Source organism: Scyliorhinus torazame, chromosome 5 (genome assembly GCF_047496885.1).
Source record: "Scyliorhinus torazame isolate Kashiwa2021f chromosome 5, sScyTor2.1, whole genome shotgun sequence".
NCBI classification, from domain to species: Eukaryota; Metazoa; Chordata; class Chondrichthyes; order Carcharhiniformes; family Scyliorhinidae; genus Scyliorhinus; species Scyliorhinus torazame.
This window is the reverse complement of record NC_092711.1, coordinates 140677488-140693472: the sequence shown is the minus strand read 5'-3', so window position 1 is coordinate 140693472 and position 15985 is coordinate 140677488. Positions and strand designations below refer to the sequence as shown.

Here is a 15985-nt window from a genome sequence, read left to right as displayed (position 1 = left end):
CAATCCACTAGATTGCTCCCGTTCCACAAACATTCAAACCCTCCATCACCGGCGAACAGTGGCAGCGATGTATACCATCTACAGGATGCACTGCAGTAACTCGCCAAGGTTCTTTAGCACCTTCCAACTTCATGACCACTACCATCTAGAAGGACAAGAGCAGCAGATACCTGGGAACCCCAGGGGTGGCGCAGTGGTTAGCACTGCACCGTCACGGCGCCGATGTCCCAGATTCGATCCCGGTTCTGGGTCACTGTCCGTGTGGAGTTTGCACATTCTCCCTGTATTTCCGTGGGTTTCGCCCCCACAACCCAAAGATGTGCAGGGTAGGTGGACTGGCCACGCTAAATTGCCCCTTAAAAATTAATTGGGTACTCTAAATTTATAAATTAAAAGATACCTGGAAACCGCACCACCTGGAGGTTCCCCTCCAAGTCACCCACCATCCTGACTTGCAAATATATCGCCGCTCCTTCACTTGTTGCTGGGGCAACATCCTGGAACTCTCTCCCTAACAGCATAGTGGGTGTATGTATACATCAAGGAGTGCAGCGGTTCAAGAAGGCAACTCACCTCCGTCTGAAGGATGGCTAAGGAGGCAATAAATGCTGGTCTAACCAGCGATGCCCACATCCCGTAAATGAATGTTTAAAAATAGACAAGTTACGATGCAGAAAGAGCCCATTGAGCCTGTCCTGTCTGCAATGCATCTTATAGATGGTCCACTACTGTGTCGGTGAATGTTTGTGGATGGGGTGCCAATCAAATAGACTTCTTTGTCCCTGACGGTGTAGAGCATTTTTAGTATTTGAGTTGCATTCATTGAGGCAATAACATCAAGGGTGCAGAGGCTGGAAAATGTGAGTCAGGTGTCTCTTGAAGATATTGGCATCCTTTGCACCCTCAGTTTGGCACATTTATTTCCAGTCTTAGAGTCATTACGACACAGAAGTCACTCACTTAGCAACATGCCAACTCCAGTCAGTTCCATCCCTCCACTATATCCCTGTTGTCCTGCAAGTTTATAGAACACAAAGTGCAGAATGAGGCCATTTGGCCCATTGAGTCTGCACGGACCCACTTAAGCCCTCACTTCCACCGTATCCTGTAACCCAATAACCCCTCCTAACCTTTTTGGACACTAAGAGAAATTTAGCATGGCCAGTTCACCTAACCTGCACGTCTTTGGATTGTGGGAGGAAACCGGAGCACCCGGAGGAAACCCACGGAGACACGGGGAGAACGTGCAGACTCGACACAGACAGTGACCCAGTGGGGAATCAAACCCGGGACCCTGGTGCTGTGAAGCCACAGTGCAAGCCACTGTGCTACCGTGCTGCTCTATAAGTGCCCATCCAATTCCATTTTGAAATTATTGATCTTTCCACTTCCGCTACCCTCTTCGGCAGCAAAGTGCCATCTGTCCCTGCGTCCAGGACAGGAAGCAGTGAGCAGGGATCTGTCAATCAGCCTGAATCAGCACCTTCAGGAGAATTGGGAGGGTGACTATTAGATACAGCAGAGTGAGAATGGAGGGAGAGGGTGGGGGATGGAGATTTACAGTTTTTGGGGAATGAGAGAGGAAAAAATGTTCCAGAAAAACTAGAATTGTCTGTTCTGAATTTCTGTCCTGTTTTGAAAGTGATAACTTTTGTAAACTCATTTTATCGGATATCAGGAGGGGAGGATTTACAGGCAGAAATCTGAAACAAACGATCAGGTCAAGATTTGTCAGAGCAACTCGACCACTGAAATCTGAAGATTATTGGCCTTTCAATCTTGAAGGTGAAATGTTTGTGTGTTTAATCTGTATCAGAAGATTTTAAACATCAGTGTGACTGAGACACACAAATACAGATTGAGTGAGAGGTTTCAGTGCACTGACTGTGGAAATAGCTTCAACTGATTACACAACCGGTTCACACCATTTACAGCAGGCAGAGACTGTACACCTCTTCAGTGTCCACGAGGATTCAACTGATCATTGAACCTGGAGAGACACAAAGAGAACTCACCATGGAGAAGCCATGGAAATGTGGGGACTGTGGGAAGGGGTTCAAAGCCCCGTCAGCTGGAAATTCATCGACGCAGTCACACGGGAGAGGCCGTTCACCTGCCCTGAGTGTGGGAAGGGATTCAGTCATTTGTTCGCCCCGCAGAGCCACCAGCGACTTCACACTGGGGAGAGGCCGTTCACTTGTTCTGAATGTGGGAGGGGATTCAGGCATTCATCAGCCCAGTTGATACACCAAGTACTTCATACCGGGGAGCGACCATTCAGCTGCTCCGTGTGTGGGAAGCGATTCACTCAGTCATCCCACCTGCACACCCACCAACTGGTTCACACTGGGGAGAGGCCGTTCACCTGCTCTCAATGTGGGAAAGGATTCAGTGATTCCTCCCATCATCATCCGGTTTCCTCCCATCATCCAAAGATTATGCAGATTAGGTGTATTGGCTATGCTAAATTGCCCTTAGTGTCCAAAAAGGTTAGGTTGGGTTTGGGGGATAAAGGGGATAGGGTGGAGGTGTGGGGCTTAAGTAGGGTGCTCTTTCCAAGGGCTGGTGCAGACTCTGACTGAATGGCCTCCTTCTGCAATGTAAATTCTATGATATTGAGGGGGGGGCGGAGAAATCATTAGCAGAGTCACCTGCACAAATAGAGCTGGCCAGTGTGGAACCAGCTAGAGAGAAGAGAGCAGTGGTGGAGTACTGCTGCTGTTGTATATATGTAATTGTAAATAAAGTTATTTCTTTTGAGTCTACAAACCGGGTTCTTTGTGGCCCTCACAAAAAAACGGACAGCTCTGTCTGGAAGTAAAATAACAAGAAAACAAGATGCAGACTGGCACTTGGCAAAAAAACAAATCAAAATGGAGGAGATCAAAATGGAGGAGAGAGGTCTGAAGTTGTTGAACTCAATGTTGAGTCCAGAAGGCTGTAAAGTGCCTCATGGGAAGATAAGGGGCTGTTCATCCAGCTTGTGTTGGGCTTCTCCGGAACATTGCAGCAGGCCGAGGACAGAAATGTGAGCCTGAGAGCAAGGTGGCGAATTCTAATGGCAGCAGGCGGAAGGTCAGGGTCACGCTTGTGGACTGAGCGGAGGTGTTCCACAAAGAGGGCAGGGAACAGGCTACAGATGAATTAAAGAGAAACCATTTGTGTCCAGAACACTGTGAACATCCTTTTACTCTGGTTGTCTTTGATCCTCAAGTCATTTTCTGTTTTGTTTTTTTAACATCTTCTGTTTCATTAATAAACATTTATCAGTAAGAATATTTGATTTTTCTGAATTTGGTGAGCGCCATGTAGAATCCAGCACGAGTTTGTAGAATCAAACAGAAGGGAACTTAATTTACAACAATATGTACAAAGTACCAGTAGCTCTCTACTGGTTCCCTCTGTAGCCGGTACCACACTGGCCAGCTCTATTTATACAGCTGCACTGTTAAGGATTGCACCCCCCCCTCCCTCATTGGGGGAAGCTCGTGGGCGCGATTCTCTGAAATGGAGACAGAGTGTTTGCGCCGTCGTGAACGCCATCGAGGTTCACAACGGCTCAAAACGGCCCCTATCCCGACCGATTCAGGGCCCGAAAATGGGCCAGGAGCGGCGCCGCGTCATTTACGCGCGCCAGGCCTTGGTGCATGCGTGGTTGCCGTCCTCCCCGGGTCCGCCCCGCAAGAAGATGTCCGACGGAGCTTGCGGGGCTGCGAAGAAAGGAGGTCCTCCTTCAGAGAGGCCAGCCCGACGACCGGTGGGCACCGATAGCGGGCCAGACCCCATTTGAGGCCCCCCCGCAGGCCGCCCCCCCCCCCCCCCCCCCAGCGTTCCCGCGCTGTTCCCGCCGGCAGCGACCAGGTGTGGACGGCGCCGGGGGGGAACACGCCGTTTGGGCAGGCCGCTCGGCCCATCCGGCACTGAGAATCGCGGGGGTACCGGTGAATCGCCATTTTTGGCTGTCTCGGGCGGTTCACTGGACCGCGGTGCGCAAAGCGCGATTGTGCCATTCTGGCCGCTTCCGTGAATCGCGGGAGGGCATCGGACCGGCATCGCGGGAAAATTTGGCGGCCCAGGCAATTCTCTGAAACGCCGCTGGAGCAGAGAATCGCGCCCCATATACTCCAAGAAACATGGGGTAACCGGCCTTGCCTTTTTTTGCTGCCTTGTGAAGTCCGTGAGCCACACATGTGCAGCACTCCCTTTTCAGTTTCTTGACAATGTTGTTGTTAAAGTTCTGTTTGCAGAGACTTCCGGTTGCAGCTATGCGGAGCTAAGCCGCATGATTCGGCAGCTCCCGCTATTACGGACTTTCGGGCTCGTTAGAGGAGCCCCAACGGAATTTTTTTCGAAGACAACCCATGGGGAAGGGAAGAGAGAGGTCCCCCTCCAACTCTTATGGACCGGACCAGAAGTGAAACGGCCAGAAAAGTGGCATTGGAGCAGCGGGAGACGCGAGGGAAGAAAACAAAATGGCGACGGCCGGGGACAAAGTGGAGTGCGGGCCGGAGCTGCAGGAGTTCATCAAGCACTGCTTCGAGGAGCTGCGGAAGGAGATGCTGGCGCCTATGCTGTCGGCAATTGAAGGACTAGGGATGACCCAGAAGGCCCACGAGGTAAAGGTCCAGAAAAGAGTCAGTGAGAATGAGGACGAGCTCTTGGGACTGACGGTGAGAGTGGAGCAGCACGAGGCGCTACACAAGAAGTGGGCGGGAAGACTCGAAGACCTGGAGAACAGGTCGAGGAGAAAGAATCTGCAGATCCTGGGTCTCCCTGAGGGAGTGGAGGGGGCCGATGCCGGGGCATACGTGAGTACGATGCTCGGGGCGATGATGGGCGCAGAGGCCCCTTCGAGGTCGCTGGAGCTGGACAGGGCACACCGGGTGCTGGCGAGGAGCCCCAAGGCAAATGAGCCGCCAAGGGTGATGGTGGTGAGATTTCACCGGTTCACGGACAGAGAGAGGGTCCTGAGATGGGCCAAGAAGGAGCGGAGCAGTAAGTGGGACAATGCAGAGATCCGAATATACCCGGACTGGAGCACGGAGGTTGCAAAGCAGAGAGCGGGTTTCAACCGGGCCAAAGCGGTGTTGCACCAGAAAGGAGTGAAATTCGGAATGCTGCAGCCAGCGCGACTGTGGGTCACATACAAGGGCCAACACTATTATTTTGAAACGCCTGAAGAGGCGTGGACCTTCATACAAACCGAAAAGTTGGACTCTAACTGAGGGTTTGTGAGGGTGGGGGGGATGTTTGAGGTTTGATGTGTGATGGTTGTTGTATATAGGGGGTCAATCACGTGCAGGAAATGTTACATGGGCTGGGGGAGAGAGACAAGGCTGCGACAGGAGCTGCGCCAGAGGGGGCGGGGCGGGCTTTGGAAAGCGCGGGGGTTTTCCCGCGCGCAGGAAGAAAGGTGGGAAGGGGAACGAAGGAACGTATATTGATTGGGAGACTCCCACACGGGGAGGTCAATGGGACGGCGGGGGAAGCCGGGGTCAGCAGGAGTCAGCTGACTTACGGGAGTGATATGGGGGGAGCAAAAAAGCTAGACAGGGGTCTGGTGGGGGGGAGGGGAGGGGGGGAAGGGTTGCTGCTGCACTGGCCGAAAGGGAATGGGACATAGAAGAGGTGGTCGGGGCGGGGGTCCCCCGGCTGGGGGACTGGAGGGAGGCGCGGACACGGGACTGGCCTAGAAAAGGAGATGGCTAGTCGGCGGGGGGGGGGGGGGGGGGGGGGGGGGGGCGGTGAGAGCCCCTCCAATCCTGATAACGTGGAACATGAGGGGCCTGAATGGGCCGGTGAAGAGGGCCCGAGTGTTGGCGCACTTAAAGGGACTGAAGGCAGACGTGGCCATGCTCCAAGAGACACATCTGAAGGTGGCGGACCAGGTCAGGTTAAGAAAGGGATGGGTAGGACAAGTATTCCACTCGGGACTGGATGCGAAGAATAGAGGGGTGGCAATATTGGTGGGGAAGCGGGTGTCATTTGAGGCCAAGACTATCGTAGTGGATAATGGAGGGCGATATGTGATGGTGAGCGGTAGGCTGCAAGGGACGTGGGTGGTGTTGGTAAATGTATACGCCCCGAACTGGGATGATGCTGGATTCATGAAGCGCATGTTGGGGCGCATTCCGGACCTGGAGGTCAGAGGCCTGATAATGGGAGGGGACTTCAATACAGTGTTGGACCCAGCACTGGACCGCTCCAGATCAAGGACTGGAAAGAGGCCGGCGGCGGCCAAGGTACTTAGGGGGTTTATCGATCAGATGGGGGGAGTGGACCCATGGAGGTTTGCAAGGCCGCAGGCCAGGGAATTTTCTTTTTTCTCCCATGTGCACAAAGCCTACTCCCGGATAGATTTTTTTGTTCTGGGCAGGGCGCTCATCCCGAGGGTGGAGGGGACGGAATATTCGGCCATAGCCGTTTCGGATCACGCCCCGCACTGGGTGGAACTGGAGATGGGAGAGGAGAGGGACCAACGCCCGCTGTGGCGGCTGGATGTGGGACTGCTGGCAGATGAGGTGGTGTGTGGGAAGGTGAGGGGGTGCATCGAAAGGTACTTGGAGGCCAACGACAACGGGGAGGTGCGGGTGGGGGTGGTATGGGAGGCGCTGAAGGCGGTGATCAGGGGAGAGTTAATCTCCATCAGGGCTCATAGGGAGAAGACAGAGGGCATAGAAAGGGAGAGGTTAGTGGGGGAGATTTTGAGAGTGGACAGGAGATACGTAGAGGCCCCGGAGGAGAGATTACTTGGGGAAAGACGACGGCTCCAGACGGAGTTTGACCTGTTCACCACAGGGAAGGCGGAGGCACAGTGGAAGAAGGCGCAGGGGGCGACCTACGAGTATGGGGAAAAGGCTAGTCGGATGCTGGCACACCAGCTCCATAAGAGGATGGCAGCGAGGGAAATAGGGGGAGTCAAAGATGGAAGGGGAGCCACGGTTCGGAGTGCAACGAAAATAAACGAGGTATTTAAGGCCTTCTATGAAGAGCTGTACAGATCCCAGCCCCCAGCGGGGGAAGAGGGGATGAGACGATTCCTAGACCAACTGAGATTCCCGAGGGTGGAGGAGCAAGAGGTGGCTGGTTTGGGGGCACCAATTGGGTTGGAGGAGCTGAGCAAGGGTTTGGGGAGTATGCAGGCGGGGAAGGCCCCGGGACCGGACGGGTTCCCGGTGGAGTTCTACAAGAAGTACGTAGACCTGTTGGCCCCCGCTACTAGTGAGGACCTTTAATGAGGCAAGAGAGGAGGGGACCCTGCCCCCGACAATGTTGGAAGCGACAATTTCTTTGATCCTAAAGCAAGACAAGGACCCACTGCAATGTGGATCGTACAGGCCGATCTCGCTCCTCAATGTGGATGCTAAGTTGCTGGCAAAAGTGCTGGCCACGAGGATCGAGGACTGTGTCCCGGGGGTGATCCACGAGGACCAGACGGGATTCGTAAAGGGCAGGCAATTAAACACTAATGTGCGGCGGTTCTTAAACGTGATAATGATGCCATCGGAGGAGGGAGAGGCGGAGATAGTGGCAGCTATGGACGCGGAGAAGGCCTTTGACCGAGTAGAGTGGGAGTACCTCTGGGAGGTGCTGCGTAGGTTTGGGTTCGGGGGAGGGTTTATCAGTTGGGTTAAGCTCCTTTACAGAGCCCCGGTGGCGAGTGTAGTGACAAACCGACGGAGGTCGGAGTACTTTCGGCTGTACCGAGCGACGAGGCAGGGGTGCCCCCTGTCCCCCCTGTTGTTCGCATTGGCGATCGAACCCTTGGCCATGTCACTGAGGGAGTCCAATAAATGGAGGGGGGTGGTTCGAGGGGGAGAAGAGCATCGGATGTCGCTTTATGCGGATGACCTGCTGCTGTACGTGGCGGACCCAATGGAGGGGATGGTGGACGTTATGCAGACTCTAAGGGAGTTTGGGGAGTTCTCGGGCTATAAGCTCAATGTAGGGAAGAGTGAGCTCTTTGTATTACAGGCAGGGGACCAAGAAAGAGGGATAGGGGACCTACCGCTGAGGAGGGCGGAGGGGAGCTTTCGGTATCTGGGGATCCAGATAGCCAGGAGTTGGGGGACTCTACATAAACTGAATCTGACGAGGTTGGTGGAGCAAATGGAGGAGGATTTCAAAAGATGGGACATGTTACCGCTCTCACTGGCGGGTAGAGTGCAGTCGTTCAAAATGGTGGTCCTTCCGAGGTTTCTGTTTGTGTTTCAGTGCCTTCCCATCGTGATCACCAAGGGCTTTTTTAAGAGAGTAGGTAGGAGTATTATTGGATTTGTGTGGGTGAATAAGACCCCGAGAGTAAGGAGAGGGTTCCTGGAGCGCAGTAGGGGACCGAGGAGGGTTGGCGCTGCCAACCCTTGCTGGGCAGCAAATGTGGCGATGATCCGCAAGTGGGTGATGGAGGGAGAGGGGTCGGCATGGAAGAGGATGGAGATGGTGTCCTGTAAAGGAACGAGCCTGGGGGCGCTGGTGACGGCACCGCTGCCACTCTCGCCGACAAGGTACACCACGAGCCCGGTGGTGGCGGCAACGCTAAGGATCTGGGGCCAGTGGAGACGGCACAGGGGTGCAATGGGAGCCTCGGTGTGGTCCCCGATCAGGGGTAACCACCGGTTTGTCCCGGGGAAGATGGACAGGGGATTTCAGAGCTGGCATCGGGGGGGGATTAGAAGAATGGGGGGACCTGTTCATTGACAGGACGTTTGCGAGCCTAGGGGCACTGGAGGAGAAGTTCGAGATACTCCCGGGAAATGTCTTTAGATATATGCAGGTGAGGGCGTTCGTGAGGCGACAGGTGAGGGAATTCCCGTTGCTCCCGGCACAAGAAATTCAGGACAGGGGTGATCTCGGGTGTATGGGTCGGGGAGGGCAAGGTGTCGGCAATACACCAGGAGATGAAAGAAGAGGGGGAAGCGCTGGTAGAGGAGCTGAAGGGTAAATGGGAGGACGAGCTGGGGGATGAGATTGAGGAAGGTCTGTGGGCTGATGCCCTAGGTAGGGTTAATTCCTCCTCCTCATGTGCCAGGCTCAGCCTGTTACAATTTAAGGTGGTTCACAGAGCGCACTTGACGGGGGCGAGGTTGAGTAGGTTCTTTGGGGTGGAGGACAGATGTGGAAGGTGCTCAGGGAGCCCGGCGAACCATGTCCATATGTTTTGGTCATGCCCGGCACTGGAGGGGTTCTGGAGAGGAGTGGCGGGGAGCAATATCTCAGAACCAGAGGGGGGAGATGAGATTTAATTTTATTTTTGACACAGCGAGTTGTTCTGATCTGCCACAAAACAGATTCACTAGTATCTTTCCAAAGGATAAATACTTGAAAGTGAAGAATTTGCAGGGATGTACAAGTAGAGCAGTTGGATGAATCAGAGACCTTTCAAAGAGATAGCAGGGGTGTGATGGGCTGAATGGACTCCTCCTGCGGTTTGTGAATCTGGGCCTCCTGCTTTCGTTATTTGTTTATGTTAACATGCGAGCTAATGTCTGGGGTTTGGTGGGAGGGTGGGATCGTTGTTATTGATCTGGGGATTGACATTGCATTCGTTACTGATTATTGTTTATTGTTGGGTGTAGATTTGGGAGAAAATGTTCAGCCCCCCGAGCCTTCTCCGCCATGCAATACGAGCATGGCTGATCTCCTCGCAGCCTCATCTCCACTTTCCTGTCCGCAGTCCGTAACACTTCATCCCATTACTAATTACAAATCCATCTGTCCCCTCAAATTTGTTCAGTGTTCACTGCACGCTGAGGTAGAGAATTCCACAAATTCACGATCTTTGAGTGAAGTAATTCCTCCTCATTTCTAATTAAAATCTGCCCCCCATTAGCCTAAAATGATGTCCTCTTGTTCTCGAATGTCCAATAAGGAGAAACACCCGCTCTACGTCTACCCTGTCAATGCCCTTTAGCATCTTATATACATAAATCAATGAGATCCCCTCTCATTCTTCTGACCTTAATGTGGAGATGCCGGCGTTGGACTGGGGTGAGCACAGTAAGAAGTCTTACAACACCAGGTTAAAGTCCAACAGGTTTGTTTCAAATCACTAGCTTTCGGAGCACAGCTCCTTCCTCAGGTGAGTGAAGAGGTGGGTTCCGTGGCGGGATGAGGGGCTGGTGTTGCTCTTATTAGCCTTACTTTTATTAGCTCTAATTCTGTCACCTTTGCCCACGAGTCGCCAGGTATCTTTCTGATACCGCCACGTGGTTCAAGTCCAAGTAATGATTAATAATGCAGCACACCGCTTAGTAAAAGTTAAATCAACGATCATTTATTATGTACAGCAATAAATACTTATACAATAATCCTACTTCTAGACTATTACCTACCACTAAAAGCCAATACTTAACTTTGGAGATGGCCCACCAGGTCAGGGAAATGAATGGTCTATCGAATTGGGTCTGGCCTGCGGGATTCAAAAAGGCTGGTACGAGTCGATAGTCTGGAGCACCTATCTGGTAGCGATCGCTGGAGTAACACTTACAGTTGTCTTTGTCAAAGGATATCGAAGGTTGCGAGCAGGAGAAGAAGGGAGAGAAGGGTCGATCTGAACTTGGCCCCTTACTCTTATAGTTCCCAGGGGCTTACCGCCTCTCGGGGCGGACCTTGACCCTGGTCCCAAGTGATTGGACTTGGTCCCAATCACTGGGTTCGATATGCTCCAATAATGGGGTGATTCCTTGATCGGGGGGTGGTCGTTCACCTTTCTTTGTCTCGGCCACTGCTGGCGCCGAGAGGTCTGGATCGGCTTTCAATTGCTAATTTGTTGCAATTGTTCCCGGGGATAGCCCATTAAACTGCAGATGTCTGGGTTGATGTGCTGCTAATGGTCGCAGGTATCGATCTGGGCCGACTTCCCCAGAGCCGAATACGCTGTTCTGTCTGCAGTTGTCCGTTTGTGTCCTGTTGGCTGATTTTCCCATCAGCCTTTTCAGTTCGCCATTTTACATCGGGGTTTAGCCAGATTAATCGGGAATCAGCCATTTTAGGTGGCTACACTGGAGGAGCTGGCCAAAGGGATGGGAAGCATTCAGGCGGGGAAGGCACCGGGGCCGGACGGTTTCCCGGTCGAATTCTACAAAAAATATGTGGACCTGTTGGGCCCGTTGCTGGTTAGAACCTTCAATGAGGCAAGCGAGGGGGGGCTTCGCCCCTGACGATGTCCCGGGCACTGATCTCCTTGATCCTGAAGCGGGACAAGGATCCCCTGCAGTGTGGGTCTTACAGGCCGATTTTGTTGTTAAATGTAGATGCCAAGGTGCTGGCGAAGGTCTTAGCCACGAGGATTGAGGATTGTATGCCGCAGATCATCCATGAAGACCAGACGGGGTTTGTGAAGGGGAGGCAGTTGAACGCGAATGTGCGGAGGCTCCTGAACGTTATTATGATGCCTGCGAGGGAGGGGGAGGCGGAGATAGTGGTGGCAATGGACGCTCAGAAGGCCTTCGATAGGGTAGAGTGGGGGTACCTGTGGGAGGTGCTGAAGAGGTTCGGGTTTGGGGAGGGGTTTGTCAGGTGGGTTAGGCTGTTGTACGAGGTCCCGATGTCGAGTGTGGCCACGAACAAGAGGAGGTCTGAGTACTTTCGATTGCATCGAGGGCCGAGGTAGGGGTGTCCCCTGTCCCCCCTGCTCTTCACACTGACGATTGAACCTCTGGCTATGGCACTGAGGGAGTCGAGGAACTGGAGGGGGTTGGTGGGTGGTGGGGAGGAGCATAGGGTGTCGCTCTATGCGGACGACTTGCTGCTATATGTGGCGGAACCGGTGGGGGGAATGCCGGAGGTAATGAGGATCCTCAGGGAGTTCGGGGATTTCTCAGGGTATAAGCTCAACATGGGGAAGAGTGAGTTGTTCGTGGTTCACCCAGGGGACCAGGAGAGGGGGATTGGCGAGCTCCCACTAAAAAGGGCAGAGAGGAGCTTCAGGTATTTGGGGGTCCAGGTGGCCAGGAGCTGGGGGGCCCTGCATAGACTTAATTTCACAAGGCTGGTGGAGCAAATGGAGAAGGAGTTTAAGAGGTGGGACGCGTTGCCGCCGTACCCGTTGCCTGGCGGGTAGGATGCAGTCAGTTAAGATGACGTTGCTCCCAAGGTTTTTGTTCCTGTTCCAGTGCCTCCCCATTCTTATCCCGAAGGCCTTCTTTAGGCGGGTCAACAGGAGCATAACGGGGTTTGTGTGGGCGCGAGGGACTCCGAGGGTGAGAATGGTGTTCCTGGAGCGGAGTTTGGATGTGGAGGGGCTGGCACTGCCCAACCTCTGTGGGTACTACTGGGCCGCCAATGCGGCGGTGGTGCGCAAGTGGGTGATGGAGGGGGAGGGGCTGCATGGAAGAGGCTGGTGGCACAGGGCAGGGATAAGAAGGTTGGGGACCTGTTTGTGGATGGGAAGTTTGCGAGCCTGGGTGAGCTGGAGGAGAAGTATGGGCTCCCCCTGGGGAATACCTTTAGGTATCTACAGGTAAGGGCGTTTGGCAGGCGGCAAGTGGTGGAATTCCCGCTGCTGCTGCCAGGCATGGTACAGGACAGGGTGCTCTCGGGGGGGGGGGGGGGGGGGGGGATTGGAGAGGGGAAGATCTCGGCAACTTACCAGGTGATGCAGGAGGAGGAGGAGGCCTCGGTGGTGGCGTTGAAAGGTAAATGGGAGGAGGGGTCGGGGGAGGAGATCAAGGAGGGGACGTGGGCAGATGCCCTTGGGAGGGTGAACTCTTCCTCTTCGTGCGCGAGGCTCAGCCTCATACAGTTTAAGGTGCTGCACAGGGCACACATGACCGGGACAAGGATGAGCTGGTTTTTTGGGGGTGAGGACAGGTGTGTTAGGTTCTCAGGGAGCCCAGCAAATCATACCCATATGTTCTGGGTATGCCCTGTGCTGGAGGAATTTTGGAAGGGCGTAGCGAGGACGGTGTCGAGGGTGGTAGGATCCAGGGTCAAACCGGGCTGGGGGCTCGCAATATTTGGGGTGGCAGAGGAGCCGGGAGTGCAGGAGGCGAAAGAGGCCGGTATTCTGGCCTTTGCGTCCCTGGTAGCCCGGCGAAGGATTCTTCTTCAGTGGAAAGATACGAGGCCCACAAGCGTGGAAGCCTGGATCAGCGATATGGCGGGGTTTATTAAATTGGAGAGGGTGGAATTTGCCTTAAGGGGATCGGTGCAAGGGTTTTTCAGGCGGTGGCAACCGTTCTTGGACTTCCTGGCAGAGCGGTAGACAATGGTCAGCAGCAGCAACCCGGGAGGGAGGTGGGGGGGTTCTATTTTATTTTTGTTTGTCTACACTGGGGGATCTGAGGGGGTGTATATATTTGCTATGTTTGCTATGTGTTAATTCGGGGTGTTAATTTATTATTTATGTATAGGGGGAGGGGGGCATGGGGTTGTTTTGTTTTGTATTTAATTCTATTGGGTTCCTTTTTCAGTTTGTTGTTTGTGAAAACTTCAATAAAAATTATTTTTTTTTAAAAAGAAGAGGTGGGTTCCACAAACCCATCTCTACACAAAGTCAATGATGCAAGATGGTACTTTGAATGTGAGTCTTTGCAGGTAATTAAGTCTTTACAGGTCCAGACAGTGCAAGGTATGTTCACAGGTTAAAGAGGTGTGAATTTTCTCAAACCAGAACAGTTGGTAGGATTTCTCAAGCCCAGGCCAGATGGTGGGGGGATGAATGTACTGCGACGTGAATCCCAGGTCCCGGTTGAGGCCGTACTCATGCGTGCGGAAATTGGCTATCAGTTTTTGCTCGGCGATTCTGCATCGTTGTGCGTCCTGAAGGCCGCCTTGGAGAACGCTTACCCGGAGATCAGAGGCTGAATGTACTTGACTGCTGAAGTTCCCCGACTGGTAGGAAACATTTCTGCCTGGCGATTGTTTTCCTGTAACCTCCAGAGAGTATGGGTCTAAACTGCTCATTCTCTCTTCATAAGACAAGTTCTTCATCCTTGGAATCAATCTAGTGAACCTTCCCTGAACTGCCTCAAATGTATTTAGATCCGGGGCGGCATGTGGCCCAGTAGTTCGCACTGGGACTGCGGCGCTGTGGACCCGGGTTCGAACCCTGGGTCACTGTCCGTGTGGAGTTTGCACATTCTCCCCGTGTCTGCGTGGGTTTCACCCTCACAACCCAAAGATGTGCAGGGTAGGTGGATTGGCCACGCTAAATTGCCCTTTAATTGGAAAAATGAATTGGGTACTCTAAATTTTTTTTTTTTAAAAGAAGACTGCCATAAAGCAGTACCACAGAGGAGCAAGGTAGCCTGCCTCAATGACTACTGACCAGTGGCCCTGATGTCTGTTATCATGAAATGCTTCGAGCGGCTAGTCATGAGACGGATCAACGCCAGCCTCCAAGACGGTCTTGATCCGCTGCAGTTCGCCTATCCCCGGAACTGGGCCAAAGCAGATGCTATCTCCCTGGCTCTGCAATCAAGACTCGAAGACCTTGACAACAAGGACACCTACGTGAGACTGCTGTTCCTAGACTACAGCTCCGCCTTCAACACCATCAACCCGACAAGACTAATAACCAAACTCTGCAATCTTGGACTTGACCCCTCCCTGTGCAGCTGGATCCTTGACTTCCTCACCAACAGACCGTAATCTGTCAGGATAGGCAACAGCACATCCTCCATGTTCTGGGCCAGGGTTTAGAGAACCCCAAAGTGTATCATGGAGTTCACCTGACCCACAACTTTAAATAGATTGTGGTTATGGGGAGCATACGGGCCCACTCTGCAGGTGTGATGCAAACAGAGCTTTACAGTACTTTTAAATTAAAACAATGTTTATTTGTGAAACCAGTTAACACTTTATAAACCCACAGTAAACATCTTAATAACTACCAACACCAGTAAATCTCCCCAAAAATACAATACTCGATAGATAACCCTTAATAAATCCCCAAACAACATCTGGAAGAAAAAAGACCCTTTTTAAACACAGAGATCAGGTTTAAATTCTCTAGCGAGAGCAGTCACCTCTTTGAAATCACCCAAATGAACACACTTTAGCTTGTAGAGAGGTCCATGCGCATCTGCTAGCTTTCACGGCAGCTCTTCTCTCTGAAAACAAAACTAAAAACCTCACTCTGTAGCAGCCTGCTGAAAAATGAAAGTAAAGCAGAGACAGCCCAGCTCCACCCACTCTCTGACATCACTGCAGCTCTCTAATAAACACCCATTTCTTAAAGTTACACTCACATGACATCCACAATAGTCCCGGCCCCGCAAGGATGTGTGCTCAGTCCTCTACTGTGCTCCCTATATACACACAACTGTGTGGCAAGATTTAACTCCAACTCAATCTATGTTTGCGGATGATACGGCTGTGGTGGGTCGAATCTCAAACAACGACGAATCAGACTCCAAAAGGGAGATAGATCACTTGGTTGCATGGTGTACCGAAAATAACCTCTCTCTAAATGTTGGAAAGACCAAGGAACTGATCATTGACTTCAGGAAGCGCAGCACGACACCCCCCCCCCCCCCCCCCCCCCCCCCGGTCTGCATCAATGGCTCAGAAGTGGAGATGGTCGATAGCTTTAAATTCCTGGAGGTCACCATCACCAACAATCTGTCCTGGTCCACTCACATTGATGCAACAGTCAAGAAAGCCCAACAACGTCTCTACTTCCTACGGAAGCTAAAGAAATTCAGCATGTCTGCATCGACTCTCACAAACGTCTACAGGTGTGCCATAGAGAGCATCCTATCCGGCTGCATCACAGCTTGGTATGGCAACCGCTTGGTCCAAGATCGCAAGAAACTGCAGAGTGTGGTGAACTCAGCCCAACGCATCACACAAGCTTGCCATCCTCCCATTGATTCTGTCTGCACCTCCCGCTGCCTCAGGAAGGCAGACAGCATTATCAGAGACCCCTCCCACTCAGACTTTGCCTTCTTCCAGACACTTCCATCAGGCAGAAGGTACAGAAGTCTGAAGACCCGCACATCCAGACATAGGAACAGCTTCCTCCCCATTGCCACTGGACTCC

At 52.7% G+C, this 15985-nt stretch overlaps 1 protein-coding gene across 1 annotated transcript in view; it reads left to right on the top strand.

Annotated features, from left to right (window-relative positions):
• Positions 1-1571: 1571 nt before the first annotated feature.
• The window catches only part of LOC140417942 (uncharacterized), a 31233-nt gene continuing 16819 nt past the window's right edge, over positions 1572-15985 (top strand). Inside the window, exon 1 of the mRNA XM_072501375.1 lies at positions 1572-2451. Coding sequence (XP_072357476.1) covers positions 2028-2451 — 424 coding nt within the window. The 5' untranslated portion in view covers positions 1572-2027. The remainder of the gene's footprint in view (positions 2452-15985) is intronic.